The 27,965-nt window shown below is 43.5% G+C and overlaps 2 protein-coding genes across 3 annotated transcripts; one reads left to right on the top strand and one right to left on the bottom strand.

Annotated features, from left to right (window-relative positions):
* Positions 1-594: 594 nt before the first annotated feature.
* On the bottom strand, positions 595-7,017 carry LOC133919927 (protein FIP1-like). Of its 2 annotated transcripts, XM_062364495.1 has the most exons (14): positions 6,734-7,017; positions 5,727-5,814; positions 5,387-5,495; positions 5,211-5,260; positions 4,765-4,831; positions 3,663-3,735; positions 3,053-3,108; positions 2,799-2,895; positions 2,408-2,489; positions 2,056-2,118; positions 1,856-1,915; positions 1,426-1,518; positions 1,250-1,312; positions 595-1,157 (listed from the first exon to the last, which is right to left on the bottom strand). In XM_062364495.1, the coding sequence occupies exons 1-14, from the start codon at positions 6,799-6,801 to the stop codon at positions 1,059-1,061; spliced, it is 1,068 nt and encodes a 355-aa protein (XP_062220479.1). In that variant the 5' UTR covers positions 6,802-7,017; the 3' UTR covers positions 595-1,058. The 2 variants fall into 2 exon arrangements, with proteins under 2 accessions (XP_062220479.1, XP_062220480.1); XM_062364496.1 differs by lacking the exon at positions 6,734-7,017 and having other exon boundaries at positions 5,387-5,491.
* A 17,603-nt stretch (positions 7,018-24,620) lies between these two features.
* On the top strand, positions 24,621-27,965 carry LOC133919925 (serine/threonine-protein kinase RIPK-like). Its single transcript, XM_062364494.1, has 5 exons — positions 24,621-25,205; positions 25,337-25,472; positions 25,585-25,721; positions 26,802-26,925; positions 27,044-27,965. Exons 1-5 carry the CDS (start codon positions 24,837-24,839, stop codon positions 27,574-27,576), a joined length of 1,299 nt encoding a protein of 432 aa, XP_062220478.1. The 5' UTR covers positions 24,621-24,836; the 3' UTR covers positions 27,577-27,965.

Below are 27,965 nucleotides of genomic sequence, written 5' to 3'. Positions count from 1 at the left end.
GACCTGGTGCTCCTTTCTTTTTATTCCCTCCAAGTACCATCAACTTGCCCACAGATGGGGCCTCACAACATGTGATGTTCTACCTCACAATTTGCAAATCGATTAACGTAGTGGGAGAATATTAGCTAGAATATTCCCATGGGCATTCCTTAGTTGCTGTAATGACTCGTCGGTGTTAACTTTCTCCAGTCTCCACTCACCTGTGTTCTTACAAAGGATGGAACAAGAACAACTCCCACCAAGACGTCTTTGTTCGTTTTTGCGCATTTGTTACTGAGCTCATCCTCCAATATGTTCATTCTCGCACAACAAAACTGCAAAAGGAAGTCAACTAGAGCCTCTAATACTACAGAAGACTAACAAAGCATCACAGACTAGTATGGTTTATCGTCCTTCGATTATTCCGTTGAGAAAAGAAAATGCAGTTTGCAGGAAGTGAAAGCAATAGTTGGCAAGTATCTATTCTCGAAACACCACTCTGTACCCTCATGCCAAAAAAGAAAATTATTGTCACACGACCCCTTCACTTGAGATTCCTCTGGAATCGAATTCTGTCTGGCAACTTGAATAGTCCAAAGCATATGCTCCACACCATTTCATCACCATGGGCAGGCAAAGACTTGGCAGTTGCAAATTAAACCCAGAGGGAAAAAGTGAGAGCATCTCTCCTGTCTCATTGGAGCAAACGCAATAACAGAACAAATGAACTCAACTCGGTAGTCTTTAACTACAGCAATCCCATAGTCCATAACCAAATCTACGAAGAACTGTACATCAAACTACGCATTCTACAAATCACAAGAGTTTTCATTCCTTTTCCTGATGCATAAGCACCATTGGACAATCATGTCCTGATCTTGTACTATGTTTCGATTCTAACGCATCCAGATCGAGTTGTTTTTTCTTCTATCCACCATGTGCTGATTGTCTGGAATTCCAATATTTCACATGGGATGATTAGCTTGGTCAGTTGTCCAGATTACGCCTTTAGTCGTTGATGCAAATCTGTGAAACCAGCTAAAATACACGAGAGGTATACAATCCTAGAACAGGGAAAATCAGGCCCCTTGCTCCTTGTACAAATCACCCCTAAACTTTGCAATGTTCTTCCGCAATTCAATGTTTGACACTCGCTCTGCCTCCAACGCCCTTTCCAGCTGTTAAACGTACCAAAAAAATATAATAATGCAGAAAGATATTAGAATATAATGCTACAACACAAACCACAATTGCACTTTATCCAAAGTACCTTTGCTGCTCGAGCACTCCATTCACCAAGAATAGCCCTGAGCCTATCATTTTCTTCAACATACTGCATCCAACATGTTCATAATCAAGTAAGCAATGCTTTCCAAATTGCAAGCCCACGTGAAAAACAAATCCACCGGCACTCTTTGGTGCATACTTGATTGCTAAACAGCATACCTGATTGTTGCTCACACGAATGCGCTGGATCTCTGACTCCTTCTCATCAATCAAACCACGAGCAAGTTGAAGTTCGGAATGCACTTGATTCATCTGCACATTTAGTTTGCTCATAATTACTTCATGAGAAAAGATTTGTCAACAATTTCTGACCTTGATGTTCTCACTAGTCACTCAGCATTGATAGTCACTTAAGTCAAGTTAAATTTCAACTTTTAACAGTAGATATTAACACAAACTGTCAACTGACACATGCGATTGCATCTGCAAGAAGCAGTTTGCTTAGTAGCTAAAACTATTGTATACAGTTACCGGAATAGTTAATCCAAAGTAGGTAGAGACACATAGGAAATTATATTGTCTGAGGTATGCAAAACATGATAAGATATTTGCCTCAGAAAAGATGATAAGATATGCTTCAATACAGTACCTCAGCGGTGAGTGCTCGAAGCTCTTGATCACGAGATGCTAAAATATGGGCAAGATCAACCTGAAGAATTAAGAACCGATCCAGAATTTCATATAACAGTTATGGAGCTGCTTTATCTAACTCTGAAGCTATGGAACTGCTAGTCAATAAAATGCAGCATGATCAGTGTCGTTGTGCACATACACAGGGAGTGAGGGTACCTGAGGACCGATCCCAGCATCAGTTCTCTGGTATTTGCTTAAGCATTCTTGCAAGCGTAGCACCTTCAAAGAAAAGAAACAATTTGTTAATCAACAAAAAAGATTTATATTGAGTCTTCATCTTGTTCCTCCTTCCACAAAATACTAAGACTAGTCTACTTTTTCCTCTGCTTGTCTTGCATATTGAGTTAAATACTAAAATAATACCATTGCAATGCAATGCAAAAAAAAAAAAAAAAATCATAGTGCATGTTCTGCGGGTAATTGTCTAAAACTATTCTGGAATAAACTAAGTATAGAAAAGTGTTATATAAAGCATTGATTAGCACAAGTGCAATAATCTTTCAAATACCTCCTCACTCAGATAATGAATATTCTCCCTTTGGTACTGAAGTAACACCATCTGCTGGTCAGAAAGACGGCCATCATTATATCTGGAGAGGGGAAAAATTACATCAGCTAGCCAGTCTCTATTGGCAATATGTCAAGTGAACTATTTGACTACATATGCTTATGGTTGTGATTATTTTGAAGTCACGTGTTTTTTTCCAGCAAGACATGAGTTCAAAACCATTTTCAAACATTTCTGATGGCATGGGTTCAAGACTACCATTCTCCACTATCAGAAAATCAGGTGAAACTGCATAAATAAGGCATCCCTTGTGCGTGCAGAGACAAGAGTAAGTTATTATTGATTAATGTTCGAATATAGTAAAGAAATATGCAGTGCCCCCTTGTTGTACCTTCGATCTTCTACCATACTAGATGGCTGGAGTGCAGAATATAATGACCGCAAAATATCAGGCCGCCCATCCAAAGAGTTGTATTTGTGGATATACCCTGTAGGAACAAAGTGGACACATGTCACATATAAATAATCTAGGTCTTGAAACAAGCATTTTTAAGGGCAGGAAATTTATTGCATGCATATCAACTGAAAAAAATAAACCTCCCATGTATTTCTGAATATGAAGATAATATAAACAACTTAACTTACATATGTACAAGCTCATAAAACATCCGGCACATGTGACTTCAACAACAATGGCAATCCTGCATTATTGCAATTGATTTTTTTTAGAAAAAGGAATACTGCAATATTCTGCCTTCAAATAACAAAATGAATATTGCAAATGCACAAAGCTTTCATGTCATGCGTGCGAGTTAATTCAAACATACTATCATTAGAAATTTTGCAGTTCCTGAGTTTTAAGCCAACAGTCCAACTTATTGACTACAAGTAGGGCAGGTAGAAACTAAATAAAATAGGCAAAAAGGGGTAATGGTAAACAAGATGGTAATAAAAGCCATTATTTTCCTAGAGGAGGCTTCCCAAGCCATAAACATGTCGATCCAGTTGCCTTGTATTTATAGGTTTAGAGCTATCACAAAGGTCAAGTAGTTGAGCTTACGTGAACATTTCACTAAACTTTTGAACACAGATCATCTTTGATGTCAACTTAAGCAAAACGTCACAGTTCGAACAATCAAATGTAGAGACTCAAAAAGGCATCCTCTTATCATTTCCTTGGTAAATTGTATTTTACAGAACAATGTATAAACAAAATTTGAACAGTTACTAACGCTAGATAAATTACAAGGTGCACCTTAGCAGCAATGAAACTGATAGTATATGTACAAGAGGCTGCCAGACCATGATTAAGAGCATCAAAGCAGTGCCTGCAAAAAACAATAAACATTAATTAATGGTCATTTGACTGCCAAGTAATTAATATGCAAATAAAATGAAAACACAAATACAGGGGCACCCATATGGACGTGCGTCCTAGATATATCCAGCATTCAGCGATCATTAGATTCTCGCAGCGTTGTTACCAACTTGCGGTTCGAGCACCCGTCCGCCGCCCGGCTCGGCGACTCCCATCCACCACCGCTGTCTAGCTGCCGCCCTCTCTTCCTCCACATCGTTCACACGGCACGGAGGCTACCCATCGCCTCTTCCTCTCGTCGTCCTCCCGGCTCCACATACCCCGCCGCCCCTCTCCTGCTGGAAGCGGATGGATGGCTGGCCACCGACCCTCCCGCTGGAAGCAAGGCCAGATGGCTGACCAGCTGGAACTTGCCCCTCCCTCGCCTCGCATCGATGGCGGCGGCGGCCTGATTTGGTGGAACCCGAGCCACCGGCGGTCCGATTCGGCGGGATCCGAGCACCGTCGGGCGCTCCCTCTACCCCGCGTTGCTGCCGGCTTCTCCCTCTCCTCCCGCAGCCGCCTGCATCTCACTTCATCTTCAGGAGAGAGAGCAGCACAGTATCCGAGTTAACATCCGTTTCGCACGCATATCGACCACTTGGGCTATCGGTCGAGATACGTGGGATGCGCGTCCCTATGGGCACCAAATCCGCATTGAAATGAAAATAAATACTAACATTGCTCTGCTAGAAATATGATTTAGTTATCTTAAAAAACCTTTAAATCAACAACAGCAAGATAAAAATTAGAAGTGCACCATATATGCATAGTTTATATCGACCTTTAAATCAACAACAGCAAGATAAAAATTAGAACTGCACCATATATGCATAGTTTATATCGCATTCTCCAGGAATAGAAACAATAAAGTGAAAATGATCGCATTAAATGATGCAGATCATCTTATCAACAAAAGTAGCAGTTCACTAAGTGGCATTGCAAACCAATGATAATGCTGGCACTAGAGGATCACACAAATTCGTCTGGCACTTCTCACCGCAAGCAATAGTGGCAAATGGAAGCCGAACAATATGCTTCAGTCTCTGGCTAAAATCGTAATAGCCCTGCATGCCAAAAGTATAAGGCATCAGTTAATGTGAAAATTTTAACCAAGAATAACCACTAAAAGTAGAATGGGGAATTTATTGAAATCATGCAGTAGAGTGATTGAGCACTATCCGGCGGAAATAATTCTTCATATGAATTTTGTTAACCAGAAGCTAAATGATATATTGTTCAACTGAATCCCCTAAGTTCACGCTTGAAAGTCTGACACTTCACACTTCAGTACTTCACAGTTGACACTGATGAGTCTTAATATATGCAAATTTGTTACATGTACATCCATAAAAAACCCAGAAATTAACTACATTAAGTAGAATGGCAAGCCAAACAAATCATTGTACTCTGAGCCTGTCAGTATTGATATTTGATTGGTAATACCTGCAATCTCACTTTCCTGACCTGGTGAACCCAATACTGCTGAAAAATACCTGCAATGCATTTCAAGTGAATGAAAATTTACAGCAAGAGATAGAACGTGAAACAAATAAATAGTGGATAGAATACCCGAAAGAAGAGTCTATAGAAACAATGAGCTGGCTGGTCTAATACAAAACCTGTTAGAGCAAGAAGGGTAACATTGGAGCTGCATAGCAATAGAGGGATCATGTCTGGTACGAAGAGAAATATCCATGGAGCTGAAATAACAACAGCAGCATAACCTGCCTACAGAATAAGAAATATGGCTATCATAAAATGGACAAAGGAAGTGAAACAATGTTTTGTCGACCAATGACAGTCCCAAGACAACGGAAGTGTACTGGTTTAGAGACCACAAAATGCATAATGTTGGTTCTTTTGGATAATTCATGAAATGGTATCATATGTATCCAAAGTGATCTTATTTTAGGCACCATAAACATAGATAAAATGGGAAATTAAGACACTTCCACTTACCAACAAGATACAGTACAAGGTCCCACCAACTATGCTTCTAGGCTCCCGATGACCAGACAGGGGGGCTTCATGTAGTAAATCAATAAACCTAGATAACAGAAGGGTTACACATGCTCAAGAAATATTGTGATTTCTCAAAATTAAATTACAAAAAAACAGAGTTTCATGAGATCCGCGGAAATGTTCAGCAAGCTCAACTAAGTATCAGACTGCTATTAAGGTCAGCCTATCCATGCTGCAGACACGTTTCCACATAACACAGCTAGACACTACCAATAAACATCATCCTTTTTTCCCCTCACTTTTATGGAATTCAAACCAAATTTAGCGATTAAATGCATTTGTATCAAATATGTAGTAAAACCAGAGCTTATGCGAACAACCCAGCCAAAATTAACTGTTTTTCTGTTCTCAACTTCTATACGTGAATTAATCAACCTAATCACCAACTTTGGACAGCTCTTCTCATGTACAGAATTATGATCAAAGTGCTAGCGCCTAAATGATTGTCAAAGTGGAAACAAAATGAAGCCCATGAACAAGCAGTAAACAACCAACAGTAGCTTGTGAACATCAATTCAGACTCGGAACACTAACCCATGCCTTCCTTCAACTTTATAAACGTCGTAACTGACAGAATGTAGCCGAACATCCCAAATAGGAAAATGCACATAACACAGCCAGCACACTCAAGCCACTCCAACTGGCAGAATACTGCGTTCCTCCATTCCCTTCTGAGCTCTCACATTCGAAACACTCCTACAAAATGTTGCAATCCATCACGGGAGAATGCAGCACGAACACGCCAAAGCCCCAGTGAACCACCAAAGTTCCGATCCCGCCGTGCGCACGGACCAGACAACGTCACGAAGCCTAATCACCACTCGAACTGGACCAAAACGGTGCTGCCATTTGCCGCGGGCTTGAGATCAAACGTCACCCAACGCACAACTGCAACGTCCAGCGTCATGCCTACTCAGACCTAGGGGTCAGGGTAGCGGACTCACAGCGCGTCTTCCTCGGAGGTTGGAGCCGCGGAGGAGGAGGCCGCCGCGCCGCCCCGCTCGTGCGCCATCGTCGCCGTCGCAGGGGAGCCCTCGCGGGCGTCGCCCCCGCGCCCTCCTCCTCCTCGCCCTCTTCCAACTTTCGGATCCGAAGGGCAGAGGCGTTAGCTCGCAACTGTCGTGTGTTTACAGCGCGTCGGGTAATTGGAATTGACTGGTAGCTTCCGTTTTTATCCGGCCCTCCTCCCTCCCCGTGGAGGAAGAAGACGACGGGCTGCGCCGGTGCTGTGCGGTGTTATGAATGGCCCCACCTCGTAAGGTTTCCTGTCACTCTGCAGTGGGCCCCCTCTCCCTGCGCAGGTTTGCAGAAAGATCGTGTACTAGTATATATAACATATATTAAAGGGCAAAAGCTACAGATGTGTACCATATAAATATATGGATACATATACATATATGTATATACATATATATATAATATAATTTTATTTTCGAGAAATTCCAAAAAAGTCAAAAGAAATATTAATTATATTGATAAATCGGTTGAAATAATCTAAAATACAAGAAAAATATCTAAAACTAAAAAAAATGAAACAAGTTTTGTTAGGTTTGTATAACTGTCATCTACATGTTAAAATTATGTCTATACATGAAAGTACTACTATTAAATATTGATAAATTCATAAATAAATATTGAGATGTCCAAAATTGATGAACTCAACTTTTTTAGTCTTCTTTTGCCGTGCTCTGTGCAACGTAAAAATGGACGTGATGTAGACGAGCCAATCAGGCTAGTACATATTATCATTGGGACCCACCACGCGTGGAACCGCTCGGTCATCCTGAACCGTTGGATCAATCCTGTGAGGCTGGCAAGTAGCAGTGGGTGAGGGAAGGGGTAGTAGTAAATTGGCAAGTAACATTTTCGTATATTTTTGTAGAGACCCTCCATTGGTGCCTAGTGTTACAAGAGGGTTTGGGATAGTTGGGACGTGTTTGGTTCACGTATAAGTGTGGATGAGATCCTCTCGTGCAGGATTGGTTGATGGATCCGGAGTGGATGGGGTCGTCAAACCACATTTTTTTTTTTAGATGAGATAACACTCGCTTCTATTGGAAATCAATATAGAGTAGTTGTACAAAATTAAAACGAAAACAAAACAAAAGATAGCTGGAGCTACCAGCATATCAAAGGAACAATCCGCAATCAAGCCCATTGCGAACACACAGCTCACCCCTGAGCAATTAACACCTAAAAACATAAAGTCTATCATAGGAACAGCCACAACAAGGAGACTTAAATTTCCACCACATCAAACATCAACACTTGATTCCTTTTGAAAGATGAAGCCCATTGTATAATGCTGGATATGGCAACTTCTGTCATTTTTCTATCATCCAAACTGAGAAGAATACTCCATCTCTGCAAATATAAAATCACAGAAAAGAAGACATCGATATGGATTACAAGCTAGAGCTGGGCCAACAGGTAGGCAAACATTTTCACGTGGGCCGGACGGACAGTTTGGGTTGGCAGCGGATGTCACATGGGCCGGACGGACAATATGTTCCCTACAGGATGAAGTGCGGGCTGTGATCGTGGCCTTTTTCCTGCATGGCCGAGGATGGACTACGTGCTTACGGCGTCTGGACGCGTGCATGGCCCATGGTGATGCAGTCATCCTCCAAACAACTTCCAGCTACAAGGTGTGTAACGAGTAACGGCCTCTTGGAACCGTTTCGAGATACTGCTCCAGCTCACTTGGTTCCATATGCTCGTGTAAGTTGTAACCACCCCCTTGCGGTGACGATGCACACAAATCATGCTAAGGTCGAATCATAAACGATGGAAGCCGTGCCGTGCCTGTGATACACGTTCGCAAATCTGAACGGATTCAGAGAACTGTCCTGCCAAAAACAAAAGCGAAATTGCTATCTTCCTTCCTGCGCGTCGTGGCCAAGTGTTTCGTGACGCCGTGCTCTCGGCGCTTCAAGTAGCACCACGCCTTCGTTTTGGTCAGACCAATCAATCGCTGGCCACGCCTCCCCCCGACGTTAATCACGCGTGCATGGGCTATAGATTTACGACGTCGGCAGCTCATCAGCGGTCGCTGAATCCGCTCGAACCATGGCTTGCGAGCTACGCGAATTTCTACTGGTCGTGTGAAACTATAGCTGGGACTCGTCAAGATTGCCAAGAAAACACACGAGCCTTTTGTTGTCGACTAGCGATTGACACTACGCCTGAGAGGCTGAGACTCCAGCGTCGTGCCCGTGCCCGTGCCTCATGTTGTTTTTCACGTGCTTCGCGTTCACTTTTGCCTACTTGATTTTCATATCAGCTCTAATTGCCACTTCCTTCGTTACGACCATAATTAGGTCATATTTCTTTTTATTCTTATTATCGATTCTACTCTAACAAAAGATTAAAATCTAAAAGCTGGTTCTCACGATTCAAAGTCCACGTTGTACTACAAAATCTCACAATTCATAATTTGGTAGGAAAAATCTTCTCCACATAGTCTAAATTATAACAATTTATAGCAAAAACAAATATGATCTTAATCAGCTAGCTACTCTTAATATTATTTTGCTGTATATCATGTGATCGATTCGTTCGCTCTCTGGTCCGAAACAACGTACGAACCAATGGCCGCAAGCCAGCATTGCGCTTGCTTGACATGTGAAACGGATTAATGGCTAACCTCTTTGCTGCAACCAGAGTGACTCGGCCGGCGACATCTCAAATCAAATCAACGTCGCAACTTGGCGATCGCCAGAACGATTGATCGTGCCGTGCTACCCTTATCTGATCCCGACCGATTGATACAGTAAGAACGACCACCGGAACGAAGCACCGCCACACCTTGCGCGACCAACGATTTCCAGATGCCAAAAAAAGGGGCGCGTCTTCAGAATTGGAGCTGAACAACACTGAACTTCTTCCTCGTCGGTTACCATCATCATCTTCTTCTTCTTCTTCTTCTTCTTCTTCTTCTTCGGTTAAGATAATCAAGCGCCTGATTTGAGAAAGGTAGACAGTGTGTGCCACGTAAACGATGTTGTTTCTATTTACACGGGCACAGAAATGGTCAGATAATGCAATTGTTGTGCTCAGTGGCGACGCTACTTTGGGCTTTGGTGGTGGTGCATATGCATCGCCATGAAACAGATACAAACTCATATCTATCACGTATTATTTTGAAATTACCTATGTTGCACGATGTACAATGAAGTTGTGCACCATAGTCATTTTGACGCTAGCTTCGCCCCTGGTTGCGCTAATCTTCTACTACCACTTGTCCATGGCTTCTGCGCTGATAAAGCTGAGACTTGGGGGTTTCGACACGGTGAGAAGAACTGATCCTACCTGTCTTGTCAATTGACCAAGGAGAAGACGTGTGAAAATCACACGGAGGATGACGTGCAGCTGATATGATCTACATGTACACGCCTCCTGTTTTGTCTCGAGAAAAAGTACAGCCTGCGAAATTTCTAGTTGAGGTAGAATCGAGTCTGAAAATCGGATGAAGAACAGTGCCACGAAAGAAAAATGCAAAATCTCAGTAGGCCTAACAATGGATCTGGCGCCGGAATTCGGAGGCTGCTAAAACTAGGGCACGTCAGTGCTACATGTTTCAGGAGAAAGTAGAAGTGAATAGGTTTGACAAGCGAAGTGAAGAAAGCCTTTCCCTTGATCTTCTCGACAAATAATGTAGCACCTTCAAACGTTGGTGATCGAAGACGTCTTTCTCCGGAACATTTTGCATGCTAGAGATCGAAGGAGCAAAAGAAAGAAAAGAAAAGAAATCAAACCTGAAGAAAAGACAGCACAGCCGCAGAAACTTTTCCTCCACTAATGTGGTAAATATTATTAATATAAGGGGAAACACTGTATAAAAGCTTTGCAAAGAGTAAAATTAAGCTAAACAAAGAAGAAAGGAGAACTAAGCAAACAGACTAAGCCAGTTGTAGACAGAAAGATGACAATGAGACTTGAATCTATGAAGCTGCAGAGAGACTTCATCTTTAAAATCAATCAACCATCCATGAAAGGAGGGTTAAATTTGTCCGAATATGAAGTTATTTTTTTTGTTTCCAGATCGTCAACGCTTCAATTGTGAATACTTCCATGAAAAAAGGAGCTTGAGATTTCGCTTTTTGGATCATCATGAAGAATTGAAGTTGAGTGTCCATTTGGACATTCAAAGCTTGCCAACATCTTCTACTAAACTGACATTCAAAAAAGTGATAAAAAGGCTGTTTCTTCAACTCCCCTAAAATGCAGCTGTAGTTATTGTCTTCAATTTTGATTTTTTTTTTCCTTAAGATATTCCTTGTATTCAACCTATCCATGAGTTGCAACCAAATAAACACTTCAAGCAGAAACTTTTGAGATGAACAGCAGAATGCTTTGTTGCGTGCCTTCTCGCGAGCCAATCAATACCTCGTGGTCGCCCACAGAGACTGCACCTCTGCAGCATGCATGCAAAAACACCATTGAGGCATTGAGACGCGTAAAATACTCGTGTTTGTTTCATGAGAAAAAGGTCCAATGCAACGCGAAAATCGTGCACGCTGTTGCAAATCCAGCTGTTTTTGGAGTTAGGACTCGTAGCACAAAGCCTGCACGTACTCCAGTAACACACGTGTCAGTGAGAAGTTGTCCACGCTTTGGATTTTAGTGTACTCTCTCTCCTTTTACAGCATCGTGTTGGTTGATCTCGGTTAACAGACAGGCCGAACCCTAAGGGGCTAGGCCCATCCTTACGCGTCTTGATCGGCGGCGGAAAATAACGTTTGATTTCGGTCCCATTCCGTACAGCGCAATATAAAAATAAAGGGGAGCCGGTGCCTACGTGAATAGACTTCACGTCACGGTTTGCATCTCCCTAACACATCAAAACTCTAATTCGATCATTAGGACGCTGCCAAAGGAGCGAAGACCGACGCCACTGCCGGTCTTCTCCTGGTGTTTTGCATCGTCATCGACCTCACCGAGCAGGCCATCACTACTTCGACTACACGCCGGCTCCACCAAAGATCTACTCCAACTCATCTACACCTACACCGACGTGTTCACGCTTTTCATCCTCATCTGATGGTGTCACCGACAAACGGTTAGTGCTCACGCTTTCGCAATTAAGATGTGTCTGCTGTTAGGGCTAAGATTTATGTGAATTAGACATGTATGATCCTAACAATGGTATCAGAGTCACCCTTAGCTCTAATCAGACCCAATTAGACCTTAATCAGATTAGATTGTGTTCGGTTGATGTCGTTTTATGATTAAACAGGCCTAATTGTTTTCAGTTTATATCAATTAACTTTAAATTATGAATATTTAAGATCAATTGGGCTCGAATCAATGCTCATATTCATGTTTTTTTGATTGTTCACGTTTCAGATCAATGTTGATTGAGCATGTTTAAGTGCTTATTAGCCCCAATTAAACTCGGATTAATACGGATTAATGTATTATGCCTCGAATTAGAGTCAATTGATCATGTTTTAGTCTTTTTTATACATATATGTGTGTTTTGTGTGGTTCGGGTAGGCTCAATTTGGGGAGATACAACTCGGGATGGGTTGTTTTAGACTCGGGTTAGGCTAATGGTGCTCATGAAAGTAATTAGAAGGAGGAGAATCGGAGAGATTAAGAAAATCTCTAAGAAATCCCCAATCTCCCCCGCCCCCCATCTGAAACTCCTAAACCCTAAATTCCCCAAATCCCGAACCCTAAGTTAATGGAGGTGGACTTACTTACGTTTTGGCGGTGGTTTTCGTCGTTGTCGAGGCCATGGGATTCCCTTTTTCCTCCTCGGTGTCGGGCCCGCGCGGATCTTCCTAAGCCCCGGGCGCCCCTGTCCTGTGTTTTTCTCTCCGTTGGCTTTCGCTGCGGGACGGGGCACCTCTTCTCGCCGCGCGCTCCATCCCCGGGCACCACCATAGACCAACCGATGGAGACGCGAGCGATCTCGATCGCACACGCACTCCGACGGGTAGGCCCATAGTGGCACCCCTGCCTCCTCCCGTCTTCACTCGCTCTCTCTCTCCCTCTGGATGGCGGCTTCCCGTCGCCGACGTACTCATGAGCCACCGTTCTCTCTCGAGTCGTGCGAAGAAAACGGAGGGGAAGACGGAAAAATGTTTTTAGGGTTAGGGTTTTTCGATCGGCGGCATTTTATACCGGGCGAAATCATCAGCCAGCCGTCGGATCGCAATGGACGGTTGTGCTGCTACGGGCCGCTTGCGAAGATAGGGCGAGTGCGGTGGCTGGGCCGCGCCCTCGGCCGGGCTGGCGCGCGTGCGAAAATAAATTGGGCCGCGCACTGGTTTCTGGGCCGCAAGGCCAGTTTTGGGCTTCTTTCTTTTTCCGGAATTTCAGTGATTTATTAATGTTTTATCTTTTATGCACTTAAATTTCCATTGAAAAATAGCTCAAAATTAATGATGCTTTATGCACACAAAAAATGATTAATTCTCTGGTTGAATTGGATCCAACGGGAAGATTTTTCCCGAGAATTTTATGATCAATTTGTGTAGGTTCATAATTACTTTTTGACCAAAATTGACTGTAATTATACGCCATTTTATATGTTTATTCAAATTCTTTTCCAGTTTCTGCCCAACAGTGATGTGGATTGGAGTTTTATTTTTTGCATGATTTTAATCAGACCAACATAGGGTTATTTTCGTGCTAATTATTTTTTTATGATAAATTTCTAATCTGGCTCAAATTTTTTACTCTTCAGCTGTTAACGCTTCCTCTGTTGCCGCCATAATTGATGGCATAGAGCAACTTACGGGCAATAATTTTCCCGCTTGAAAAGCTAAGTTGACTGTTATTCTTGGTTTTTTAGACCTTGACTATGCACTCAGGATTGACGCTCCCACTGCTCCTGTCACTGGCGTAGAAAATTATGATGAATTAAAGAAATCTTATGATGCACTTTCTAAGAAGTGGGAGCGATCCAACCGCATGTCACTTATGATAATAAAGAACTCGATATCAGATGCTATAATGGGAGCAATTCCAAACTCAGAAAAGGCTAAGACATACTTGACATCTGTGGAGGAGCAATTTAAAGTCACCTCTAAGGTTTATGGCAATACACTGATTCAGAAGCTACTCAACACTAAGTATAATTATGGATCTTGTGGCATAAGAGCACACATCATGATGATGACAGATATGGCTGCTAAACTCAAGGGTATGGACATGGAAATCTCTAAGGGTTTTCTTGTCCACTTCATTATGATCTCTCTCCCTCATGAGTTTACTTCTTTTAAGATAAATTACAACACTCAGAAGGAGAAGTGAAGTATGAGCGACTTGATCGCGATGTGCGTCCAAGAGGAAGAAATGGTGAGGACTGAAAAGAAAGACTTTGTGAATCAAATTAGCAGCCCCAACAATAAAAGAAAATTATAAGGGAATTTCAAGTCTAAGAAGAAGTTGTATTTCGTCGCTATACACGACAAGGCAGCACAGAGGGCGCCCAAGGCACCTGCTCCTTCTGCCTCTCAAGAATCTAAGGATAACGGATGTCACTTCTGCCACAAGAAGGACCACTACCAAAAGAATTGTGTTGGTTTCCTGAAGTGGCTCGCAAAGAAAGGTAATGATTTAATTACATTCATTGATGAGTCTTTTTATGCTGATTTTTTCTTTAATTCATAGTGGATTGACTCAGGTGCCACTGTGCACGTTACCAACTCTTTACAGGGATTCCTTACCACGAGAACATTAGGAAAGAGGGAGTGAAGTCTTAGAGTGACCAATGGGAAGGAAACTGAAGTTCAAGCTGTCGGATCCCTTCCATTAGTTCTTGATAGCAGCTTCACTCTTAGACTGAATAATGTAGTTTACGTTCCTTCCATAAGGAGGAATCTTATTTCAGTTTCGATGTTAGATGATGATGGTTTTCATTGTAATTTTGGAGACAATAAGTGCATTCTTAAGTTTAATTCAGATGTTATTGGTCTTGTCATCCGACAAGACAAACTTTATATGCTTTCTCTTAATGAATCATCTGTGTCGATGAATGTCTATGATGTAAGTCATACGAGAAATAGAAGTACAATTAATGAGACTTCTTTGAAACTGTGGCATTGTCGTTTAGGCCACATTTCGAGAGAGAGAATGAAGCGTCTCATTAAAAAAGAGATTCTATAACCCTTAGACTTCTCTGACTCCGACCACTGCATAAACTGCATTAAAGGAAAATACGTTAAGCAAATAAAGAAGGTGGCCACTTGAAGCACAAGATTATTAGAATTAATTCATACGGACATATGCGGTCTTTTTTTCTGTGATATCGATTGATGATTTTGATTTATTAAAAAAACATACATTGACAGAGTACTAACCATTTATGTGTTTGACATAAACGGTTAGTACACACGGAAGATCGTTGAACAAAAGATTTCGCCGGTACTTCCAAGAGATATAATACAATCAAATCAATAGCTTGGCTCGATAGTTTTACGAGCTATAAGATAGCTTATGAGCCTCGAGCTTTTACGTGGACCCTAAACACAGGCCGTAAGAAGATCTCGGAGCAAGACCGCATGAATATTCCAAGTTTACAACAGGTACAACTAATGTATCGCTATGATCTCCTATCTTGTCTTCACTCCATCTTTGACTTGGAGCACGTAGATTTTGTCTGGTAACACGGTAGCACCTCGACACGTCTAGACGTACGCACAGAAGTACTTGTAACAGCCTGTGCCCTGTGGGCATGCAATCGTGTCGAATCGTGTTAGATTACTTAAGCACAATATGGCCCGTGCCATTAACGAGAATGAATCTTAAATTAAAAGGTCGTAGCGTGATGGTTACTCTCGACTATCGCTTTGAAACAGTACAAGAGCCATCGGATTGAGAAGGTGGGCAGCGTACGTAAGTTAAGTCCCATGAACGTCACGACACGTCAACGGTCAAAACCAGAATTACAAGTGGTAATTGCCCATTGGATTGCAGCTCGATCGCAAGATCTGTTCTTCCCCTCTTGGTCACATGTAAATTCTAGTCCCATCTCCAATGGTGTGGCAGTGATCCCAGAGAAGCATTTTTATTTTTTTCTGTTGGTAAAATAGTTTCATATTAGTTGTAGAAGGATAATATATCTAACTTAAAAGTCGAGAATTACTCACCTAATTAGCTAAATTTTAAGATGTAAAAAGATCATTTCAATCCTATGATTGATATCAGAGTTTGGCCTATAAGTTACTAACCATAATATTTAACATAATAGATACAAATATATATAACAACCCAATGAATCGTTCGTGACAGTGGAGCATGGCCCGAGGGATCCTCGATTGACCGAGGGACACTAATGTGAAAGGCTCTTTCGATCTTATACCTGTAATTTTCTTCGACCCAACTGTCGCCACCCGATACGATCGTACGAGCTCACAATTTACCTAACATAATCATCCGAGGTATGCAATCGAAGCACCGTACAAGTACAACTCACGCATGATGATTGCTGACCCCAACCCAACTAGCGCAATGCAATTGTAGCACCGTACAAGTACAGCTCACGCATGCTGACCCTAACAAGTTTCTAAGTGTAGGGTCGAGAATGGTTATGAGAGGACTGAAATGCGCTTTATAATTTTTTTTTAAAATAGATAGCATATTTTTTTATTTAGCGTTTCTAAAAACATAAAAATAGAAGTATAAATTTTAAAAAAATAAAACGAGAATAAAAGTTCCAAAACAACATGACTCACGATTAGAATATGAATCATACTTTTTATTCAAGACCATTATATGTGTCTTTAAAAAAAAACTTGAAAATTGAACGAATAACCAAAAAAAAAAGTCACTGAAAAAAACAACTCTCCAAGTTGATAGTATAGAGATAAAGGGATTCAAAACCCTCTCAAATACATCAGTATATGAACGTTTATACCTCTAGCAATAAGAATCATAACTTTCCAAGGCTAAAAAATCACAGCTTAAAGGAAAAAACAAAAATCAACAAGAAAATCACAACCGAAAAAAAAAAATTTACAAACTTACAAAAGAACCAATAGAGAGAGTAGAAAGAGGGGAATTCAAGCATATGCAAAAATATAAACTTTATTACTCAAAGAGATCAATCCTATTTTAGACGGATTATAAGAATTTTTTAAAAAAAGCTCTCACCTATTACATAGGCTAAGCACTCATCTTGATCTTCTCTAAAACACTAACACTAGGCTTTCAAATAAGTAGCACAAGAAAATCAAGTGACTATTTCAAACTCTTTCATAGTCTTATCCCTCTATTTATAGGCTTAAAAAACTTAACTCTTAAGTTTCGTAATTTGTTACCAAAATACTTATCTCTTGTAGTACACTTCTACCTATCACCGAAGATATTTTGGTCTATTTTTTGCCTCATCCATCGAACGGTCGCGACGCCTTCACGACTTAGCTTCGCCTTGACGCAAGCTTCATGACGGTGCTATATACTCCTCTAGTCCTTTCACGGTTTTGAGACCCAACCGTAAAACCTCTACACGCTTCTCAAAGCGTGACTCGTCACTTACTTACATCTTACGCAAGTGCTCTGATATGAACACGTGTACTCCGTCTTGCGATCCTGACTGCCGGCAAGTCTCTCCTGTTCCCAATCACTTATGCCACCTTGTTACTTGCACCGATATCACTTTCACTTGACTTTATCAACACATTATCTTTATCCTGCGTTTCATACTTTACCTGACCTCCACGTGTACGTGTACAACACTCTTGACTTCATCCGACCTTTTTAATTGTCCGGTATCAAGCTTCCACTTAGTCCCGATCATCCGCTGTCGACCGCCAAGTTGTATCTGTCACCTGCATACCATAAGATAAGCAAACACATTTCTCCAACTTCAACTCCAATTAATCTATAATCAAAATACTCAAACTAAGCTCAACCAATCCAAAACTCAATAACCTTATCAATCACTCATCACATATAAATCAAATCACATTATTTTCTCACCAAGAAGAAAGCAAGCAAGTAGTATATATATAGTAGCTGCTAATCCATCAGTGGTCCCCTAAATAGCAATAGTAGTTAAGCAGAATTGCTACTCTTTTCTACTCGAAACATAGTACAGCCCAAGGTTCACAAATGTGTTTGGAGTCTGAAAACCACCCACCGGCAGTTATTACGGTAACCGCATAGTAATTTGGTGAAATTCGATAGAAACTGATCAAATTTCATTAATTTTTTTAAATTTTTGAATTTTAAGTTCGAGTTTGATCGGTAATCACTCGGTTTATGAATACGATGTAGACTGAATCTTCTAAGTAAACACGATAAAATTGAACCATGGTACAGCCAGCTCCAAAGCCCTGGTCGATACTTCCTCTCGTGCAGGGTTGGTTGGCCAACGTGCCTGCATTGTTAATCCACAGAGATCGTGTCTGCCAATCTCATGATCATGCAATAATTCCCCAGTTTTATCGGTATGTGCGTGCGTGGAGATGGAGAGTCGTCCTGACCCGGTTTGGTTGGAAGAAATCAGGCACCGTGTTCGTCAGAGCACACGCCCGTTTTATACTAGCGAATCCAAAAGAAATGGCTCAACAAAACAATAATGGAAGTACGTTTGTTTGGTAGATGGGGTCCGTACGGTTAAGAGCCTGTACTCTGTTCAGGTTGCTCCTGCGAGTTGGGATCTGAAGATGACTCGAGTCAAGGGTCAAGGCTGGGAATTATGCCATGATTCCATATGAATTATTGGTGCAGATGCTCTGAGTTAGGAAAGGACGACCCTCGTTCCTCCGAAAGAACTGGAACCGAAATTGTTGAAGAGGAACTTGTCATTCTACTCCCGTCCTATCTGGTATAGGAGTCGGAGGGGAATAGTAATTTGTGAGAAGTGGTGTAATAATATACAGTGGGTTATATTGTTTATAAAGTATGGTAGCGATTATATTGTTTATAAGAATATTGTAATATCAAATCTTATCTATACATTTGAGATCGAACGGTTTATAAGAAATTGAAGTCATCTGACTTTTAGAGTATCCCAATTTATCCGGTCTGGAACGGTTTATAAGAAATTGAAGTTATCTGACTTTTAGATTATCCCAGTTTATCTGGTCTGGTGCTTGTGTAGGGCAGAGAGTGAAGTGAGAGCCTTTTATAAAGTGAGGATATCTCTCTTATCTTTGTGGAAATATAAGTGAATTGTCAATTTTTCCTTATCAGTTTAAACTTTTAGAGTGAACTGGTTGGTGTATGTAGCTTAATATGGTATCAGGGATAAATGCCTCGAGTTTGAGTCCTGACGAACATAATTAAATAAAAAAATACACTAGACTCTTATTTTCATGTCTAATACCTGTGGGAGTCTCCATTTAAGAGAGAATGTTGAAATATAGTAAATTGTCTATCTTTCTTTATCAACTTAGGCTTTTGAATGAATTGTTTAGTGCATGCAATTCAATATATTATGAGTGTGTAATATTTTTTAATTAAATTGCACTGATCATGATTCGAATTCAAGACCTTAACTTCCATATTAGAGTAAACTGTATGTACCGATCAGTCAAAAAAAAAACCTAAACTAATAAAGAAATACGAACAATTTACTTATATTTTAATCATCTTTGTCTTGATTCCTGTAGTATATATTGTTATCAGCCGTTAGCCTGCAATTACGTATAGCAATTCTCTCGAGTCTGCTGCTAGGCACTAGCCCCTGTGTGTGAATTGTGATTCCTCTTGCCTGCACCGCTTGAACGATTATTCTCCGGTCCAATCCTATTCTCCAGGACGAAAGGGGCGGGAGCCAATGCAATCAGTGGCTGCATGTGTCCAATAATCCAGTCCCACCTACGATTCCAATATTCACGTGCACCTGAATCGCCGAGAGATTTCATCGTCGGAGCTCAAAAATTAGCTCAGCTCAGACCAGCATGCTCGCGGATAATCATGCTTGCATGCACGCGATTATCGCCACTCCGTCCCTTGCTAGATGGAAATGCAAATTCATGTTAACTTAGACGTATCACTACTACAGAATTGATCAAAAGTAGCGATATATCAATGTCAATTATACAAAAATTGTCACTAAAGATGTATCTATACCGGTTATTAATCTCCTGCGCCCAAACAGTGAAGTAGTCGCTAAAAACCGACACTGATACAGATACATCAGTGCCGGTTGCAGGACGAACTAGTAGTGATATTATAGGACCCAAAATTTTACTTCGATCCAATTTTGGCTCCACCCGCGTAAAGCTCAGGTCGCACACTCGCACACGATATTTTCTAAAGTCACCGGCTCCACTGCCACTCTGCTCTCTCTCTCTCTCTCTCTCTCTCTCTCTCTCTCTCTCTCTCTCTCTCTCTCCAACGCACCACACGATATTTTCTAAGACGCGCTCTTCCCGTCCACTCTATCTCTCTCTCTCTCTGCCTCCTCTCTCTCTCCCTCATCCGATTCATCCAAGATCCCCCATGGCGCAACAGCTTGGGCTCAAAGATGATGTACATGGCTGGAGCACACGGTGCCAGGACGAGAGCTGCAAGGCCGACCTCTCTTTCGCCAAGCACTACCACCGCCGCCACAAGGTCTGTGAGTACGATGTGTTTGCACCTACAATTATTATTTCTTTGTTTGGTGATTGAATTAATCGGAAGTAATTTCGGTCCTCATTTTAGTCTTGCAAGTCTAAGGGATTAACTTCCCTCTGCATTTATACCATCTTCAATTGTAATTTTCTTCCCTGTAGGACAGGGCCTCTTGGTCCGATGAGATTTACTGATACAGTCTAAAAAAGAAGCGAGAATTACCAGCTTTGTGTTTGTGCGTGTGTGTGTTGTAAACATCTTGAACATGTGTATGTGTGTCCTGCAGGGGTTGTGTCGGTGACACAGGAACCGGGGGTCCCCGAGTCCCGAGACCAAAACAGTAGAGTGCCATGTGACGCCCTCCCTCGGGGGCTATCTCCCCGAGGTTCGAGAAGATCAAGTTCCGGTAGAGTGTGCTCATGACCATAAACAGTGGTTCCCGAGTACTCGAGTTCCCCGATGATCAGAGAAGATCAAGTACCAGGAAGAGGGTGCTCGGGGCCATGCACAGTGGTTCCCGAGCACCCAAGTCCCCCGACGACAAGAAAAAACCAAGTTCCGGGAGAGAGTGCTCGGGACCGCGAACAGTGGCCCCCCGAGCACTCAGTTCCCCGAGGACCCGAATAGTCAGTTCCGGGAGAGAGTGCTCGGGGCCGTGAACAGTGGCCCCCGAGCACTCGGTTTCCCGAATACCAAGAGAGGGCATTTCCGGGAGAGAGTGCTCAGGGCTACAAACAGTAGCCCCCGAGCACTCACAGTTCCCAGAGGGCCTGAGAAGTCCTTCGTCGGTGGTCCCCACAGAGGCCCAGCGGTGAGGTGTCAACTGGTGAGAGGCCCGATGCTGCATTTAAGAGGACGCGTGGCATGTCACTTCCAACCACTCTTCCTACGCCTGCTGTCAGTCCCTGCCACAGCTTGGCAAGGAGGCGTGGAGACATTTAATGCACGGGTCCCATCGAGCATCATCTGGCGCGCCTCGGGATAACATCGCAGAGCTCGAGGCACCCCGCCTGCCGCTCTGCTGTGTCAGGCTTGCTCTGACCGGGCAGGCACACCGGGCTGCTCGGTGGCTGCCCGGTGGGCCCTCCCTACGGCGCCCGTTGAAAAGCGGCATGATGACGAACAAGACCAGACGGGGGTGCGTTTTCAACCCTCTCCGTCACCTCGTACAGCAGCCCATGATGTTTGCTTTCTATTTATGGCGTCTTGGAACTTGCGCCATCCTTTCTAGGCACGCTACCGCCCCAGCGGGTATGTAAGCGGGGCGAGCTCCCCAGAGAAAGACAGTTGAGTTGAGTTTTTAGATCGGTACAATAGAGGATAAACAAGAAGACAAGTCTCGAAGAACAAGGAGCACGAAGCTCTAGACTTAGACAAATATTCTTGTAACGCAGCAGATCCTCAGAGAGACATTCTCAAAGCATTTATAGCATACACACAGGAGTATGGTGTTACGCTCAGTGTGACCCGAACCTGTCTAAAAATCCCCTGAGCATTTACTCCTTCCTGCATCTGATCATTCCACCTCCACCTACATCTCATTTACTCCCATTTATTTCACCTACGAAGCGGATTCAGAATAATCTCCCGGCCGAATCTCAAAGGGGTCCCTCCGAATCCCCGCTTGAGGAGTTCACCCTCCGACAGGTTGTGTTCGTGCGCGTGTATATGGATGAGAGATGAGTCGATTTGATTATGTTCTTGTGTTTGAGATGTGATTGTGTTATTGCGTTTGAGATGAGTCGAGCGTGGCGGCAGAAAGCGCCGCTGACAGTGCGGTCGGAGCTGGCGTGGCGGCGCAGAGCGCCAGCGGTAATGGTAGCCGAGCCGGCTTGATTTTGAGCCAACTCCTTTACTTTTTTTTTTGCCCTCGATCCACTTATCACTATCGGTTCGTGATTTGACAGTGATGGTGAGTTACTGTATCGAGTAGTCAATCGGCACTGATACAGTCTAGTATTAGTGCCGACTAAAGAGTGCCGGTTGAAAAACCGGCACTGGATCCATTTTTCAACCGGCACTCTAATCCTTTTTGCAGCAGTGTATGATTTATCTTAACCGTCTATTTATCACATCTGATATTTATTTATCTACTAATTATCTTTATCTATTTATATTTTTTTTTACCTATTTTACTTGTACAAATCTCAACTCAAATAAACTATACTAAATTATGCGTACGGCTAATACAAATTCCCCTTCGTACACGACGCTGCAGGTACATGCGTCCGTCCCCCTTGTCTCTTCCATGACCAGTAGGCAACTGCTGATTGCTCCAGGTAGGCGGATCCAACAGGAGGAAGCGAAACAGCAGTTGCATGATGGGGTTGGTAGAGGAAGCAGCTGCATGCATGCCGATACAAGTTTCTTCCTTCCGGCCTTCGTCGATTCCTCGTCCCTCGATTTGACAACACGGGTGCATGTGCCCGTGGATCTTGTTTCTGATTGCACAGTGAGCACGAGCACCGGTAGTTTAGTTTGAGCCAGCTACACTGGTGCATCGATTGGTATGTACCTAGTTAAAGGATGCACACCTAGACATACATATATAGCTAGCTCTATATTTTTAAGAAGAATAGCTAGCTTCATAAGTGTACAGATTGCTCGACAGCACTGTAAAAGAGTGTTCTCGTTGAGAAATAGTATCGATGTTTCACTGACATGTGGTTCGGTGGCTCAACTGGTCAAGTTCATTTGATGCGGTTTTCTAGTGTTAGCATTTTAACACGTTAGTGAGATGTATGGTTTGGTCAACCTACACGGGGGCAGTGAATGGATCAACGAATGCAGTTAAACATATAAACCTAAGCTATAAAATGCGGGAGAAATACACACATCAGGACACAACAATACCGATAGACACAACAACTAAAAAGAAAAAAAAATCATAGAGAGAAATATATTTTTTTCGAACGAACGATATTGAGAAATATACACAAATAACCAACCAATCGCGGTAATTAACAGATCCCAGAGACGTGATACAGAACAACTATTTGCAACACATGAATTTCGCAGGAACTAGTGCAATCCTAAGAAATTCCCGTATGCGTTTGGTGTTTTAAACGCGTATAAATTCCGTCATGCTGGGTGAGTTGGTTTTCTGAATTTTTCCAAGCTTACACCAGGAAACTACATCCTCGATGCAAATTATTAAAACGTCGGGTACGAGGCATCCCATATTCTACTTGGGCATTTCCGGAGAGCTGAGCTAAGACGATCTATGAGACGGCACGATCATAACATAGGCACGTAGTAGGACACGGTCATCTTTGCCCCTTGTTAACCTGAAAAGGAACACTTTTTTGCTGAAATAAGAAGAGCAAAAAAAAAAAAAAAAAAAAAAAAACCGAACAGGTCTAGTGAGAGAAGCTTCTCTTTGGGATGGTGAGCTGTGGTGTCACATCTTACAACGAGATGGAGTCATCCGATCCGATGCAAAACATAAACAAAAGCGCTCGCAGCCACATCCACTCGCATCCTTGTAGGACCATCCTAACATATTCTTCTCATTTCATTTATTTTCTGATTCACTTCTCTATTCTTAATTATTTTATTTTTATCTTACCTTCAACTGTTTTGTTAAAGAAATTTGTGAAGTGAAAAGAAAAAATCCCAAAATAAAGAGAATAGAGATAAGAATCCAAAGGAGAATAGGGATAGAAATCTATTCGTGATATGAACCATAAAATAAAATTATTAGAGCTTTGAAGAGATGAGAATCCCTTTGTAAAAGGACGAAAACCACAGAGAAATTTAGTTGGAGATAACCTAAGTAAAAAAACATTGTATCATAGTTATACATATATTTTTTTTGGAGCGTTGAGTCTCATTCACCTTTTACTACTACTACATGGAGAACAAGTCTGGTTAGTGAAGATAGTTGTATCTATTCTCGCCAGAGCTCAAATCTTGAGTTTGCTACTTACGTGTTTTATAAAGATGAAATCATGTATTTATCGATAGTAAGACGTTTACAGTGATTTTATCAATTTATAAGTTTCGCATCTTCAGTCTTCAACAGATGATATATGAAGACGTGCATATGATAATACGAGTGTGTAGTGGGTCTATATGTTGTACTTAGTTTTTTTTTAACTAGCACGTACACGGACCGACCGGCTCACCGTGGGCAACAGCGTTGGCGTCGCCCCGGTTCAAGTCAAAACGGCCGTTTCAGACGCCTCTCCGGCTCTCCTTGCCCCCAACCAACCAACCAACCCAGCCACGCCGCGCCGAGCCCACTCGTCGCGCGCGCGCAGGCGCAGCCGCGCCACTCTCTCTATATAAGCCCCCGCCCCACACGCCTCGTGAGTCGTGTCAAATCACCCAATCCTTAGCGTCCTTCAGGTCCACCCACACCTGACCTTGACCCCACACTCCTCCGCCTCTCCCTCCAAACAAAAAACCGACACGCTACAAGCGCGCGGGCGCGGCTGCACCGGGAGCAGCAGCAGTTGCACTCGCAAGCAGAGCTGCACCACTCGCCGCCGCCGCCGCCGCGCGCCAAGGCAGGACTCACTCGCCATGAGGATGCTGCTCCGCTGCTTCGTCGGGGCCGAGCCAGCAGGAGGAAGCGGCAGCGAGAGCGGGAACGAGAAGAAGAAGAAGAAGGCGGTGCGGCGCATGCCCAGCGCGACGGGACGGCTGCGGTCGCTGTCGCTGGACGACCTCTCGCGGACGCTGTCGTCATCGGGGCTGCACGCCTTCACCCTGGCGGAGCTCAAGGCCGCGACGCGGGGGTTCTCGAGCAGCCACTTCATCGGCGAGGGCGGGTTCGGCCCCGTGTACAAGGGCTTCCTCGACGAGCGCCTCCGCCCCGGGGAGCTCGAGCCGCAGCACGTCGCCGTCAAGTACCTCAACGCCGACGGGCCGCAGGGCCACCGCGAGTGGCTGGTACGCACGTACATATTCGCATGCATACACGAATGACTTAAGCTTGTGTGCACGGTTTCGTTTGGTGATTAGCCAAGTACTAATGTGCATGAGAGCTTAATTAATCGATTGCGATTTGTGTGCACGTACAGGCTGAGGTGGTGTACCTGGGGATGCTGCGCCATCCGCATCTGGTGAAGCTGACCGGCTACTGCTGCCAGGACGAGCAGAGGATGCTCGTGTACGAGTACATGGCCAGCGGCAGCCTCGAGCACCACCTCTTCAAGAGTAAGCTACATTTGCCGCTAGTTAGTTACCCTCTCGTGCTAATCATCGATTATTGTTTAATTTGTTGCACCAGCGAATGGTGATTGATCAGTACGCACCACGAACTGTGCAGATCTGATGCCGAGCCTGCCGTGGCCGACGCGGCTCAAGATCGCGGTGGGCGCGGCCAAGGGGCTGGCGTTCCTGCACGAGGCCGACACGCCGGTGATCTACCGCGACTTCAAGGCCTCCAACATCCTGCTCGACTCGGTGAGTGCCTGCTCTTAGCCTCTTATTACCAGGTCTGAACGGTTGATGTCTTCTTCGTTAATTACGACTGGTTCGCCGGATTATTGGCTTACTGATCGAATTTGATTCTTCCGGGAAAATCTTGTCTCTTTACCGACGCCAGGAACGTAACTGCAGGCCACCACGTTTTACACTAGCTGGCCAATCTCTGTCGATATGTCTTATACCCTATATAGATATGTCTTAGCTAGAGGGAAGCTCCATATATAATGCCAATGTACCTTCGTTGTGGCGGCCAACTTAATAATTAAAAGCAGTAATTTGAACACCAAGAAACCCAGCAAAGATATAGGAGTCCTTTCTGATTAGTTTACTCCTCCTACCGAATCTGTCAACAATTATTGTTCCTGTTATTCTAAGCAGACAAGAAACGTAGTTGGCCAATGGGTTGGTGTGTCATCCGGACGATATATACAAAATTGGTTGTTGATTTGTCTTAATTAGGCTAAGCTATTGCCTTCGTACTAGCTCGAAGCCTGTACGGTACTAGTAGAAGCCAGTCGCTCATCCAAAATCCAAGTAGCAGTGATCTACCTAACCACTCTTCTTGACGCTGTAGCTAGAGAACCACACAAATGGTAAAATGCACGTGATAATTAATAAGCCCAAACACACGGGCAAGCATCGAAATTTGACTCGAAACCAGCGTAAGTGTACTACTCGACCTCACAAGTATCAAACACTCATCGACCTCACAAGTATCTAGGATAACGGTGGAAGCAAAACGATACTCCATCGGTTCAAAATATAAGACATATTTTATTTTAAAAAAGTTATAAAAATAAATTTTAACTGTTAATTTTTCTTATAATATATTGTCAATTGCTATAAAATCAACATCATATTAAAAGTACTTAAAAATATAAATTTATTAAAATAAATTTTGTATACTAAATATGTATATAATTTAACTTATTATCGATTAAAACTTATAATTTTTCAAAACAAATGCGTCTTACATTCTTGATGGTAGGGAGTATATACCAGTAACAATGTTGCGGCCGCGCTGACGGAAAGCTGTATGATCTATTTGCATTTCAGGACTACACGGCGAAGCTCTCAGACTTTGGCCTGGCCAAGGAGGGCCCACAGGGCGACGAGACCCACGTCACCACCCGCGTCATGGGCACCCACGGCTACGCCGCCCCGGAGTACATCCTCACCGGTACGTCACGTCACAGCCATGCAAGCACGTGCTGAGTAGTAGTAATTACCAACTCGCTAGTAAGATTAACCCATCACGATTAGTGACTGACCACGTGTTAAGTAATGCACATATCCAGGGCACCTGACGGCGAAGAGCGACGTGTACAGCTTCGGCGTGGTGCTGCTGGAGCTGCTGACGGGGCGTCGCACCGTGGACAAGCGGCGGCGAGGGCGCGAGCAGCACCTGGTGGACTGGGCGCGGCCGTACCTGCGGCGGCCGGAGAGGCTGGACCGCGTGATGGACCCCAGCCTCGACGGCCAGTACTCCGCCAAGGCCGCGCACAAGGCCGCCATGGTCGCCTACCACTGCCTGCACAGCGTGCCCAAGTCGCGCCCCAGCATGCGCGACGTCGTCGACGCGCTCGAGCCGCTGCTGCAAATGCGCAGCGACGTGCCCGCGGGGCCGTTCGTGTACACGGTCCCGTCATCGGCGACCGACGACGGAAAGGCCGAGGCGGCGGCGGACGGCGCCGCAGCGGCCAAGAAGAAGTACCTCGCCTCGGCCGTGCACGCCGAGGACGAGCTGCGGACCGGGAACCAACGGTATGCGACCTCGGTGGCGGGATACAAGAGCTCCTCCCGGAGGCACAGCAGGGACAGGGGCGCTTAAACGTGCAGCGACATCAACCATCGATGCAAGCGTGTTAGCAAGTGTGTTTGTTCCTGACAAAATTGTGTGCATATAGTTATTGTGTCTGCAGGATGTCAACCTAATTTGTTCGTTGATTCTTTTTCTTGGCTACCCTGCTCTGGATCACGGAGAGCAAAATGTGTTACCGCTTCTTTTTCTGGCTTTTTTAGGGGAGGAAGGAGTTCGTTTTTCCTTTACCTTTTTGGCATGTATTGCCAACTCTTGCTTCCGGAGAATAAAGGGGAGATGATTGTGCCTCCCTCAGTGGAGTAGAGAATTAAACTTATTTTCGCTACAGAGTTTTCGCTGCAGAGGTCGGTATTATCCCATCAAATCAAACGAATCCTGTTGTCTGTTTCGAATTGGTA

The sequence above is a fragment of the Phragmites australis genome, chromosome 5 (assembly GCF_958298935.1).
Source record: "Phragmites australis chromosome 5, lpPhrAust1.1, whole genome shotgun sequence".
NCBI lineage: Eukaryota > Viridiplantae > Streptophyta > Magnoliopsida > Poales > Poaceae > Phragmites > Phragmites australis.
This window is presented reverse-complemented; position numbering and strand designations above follow the sequence as displayed.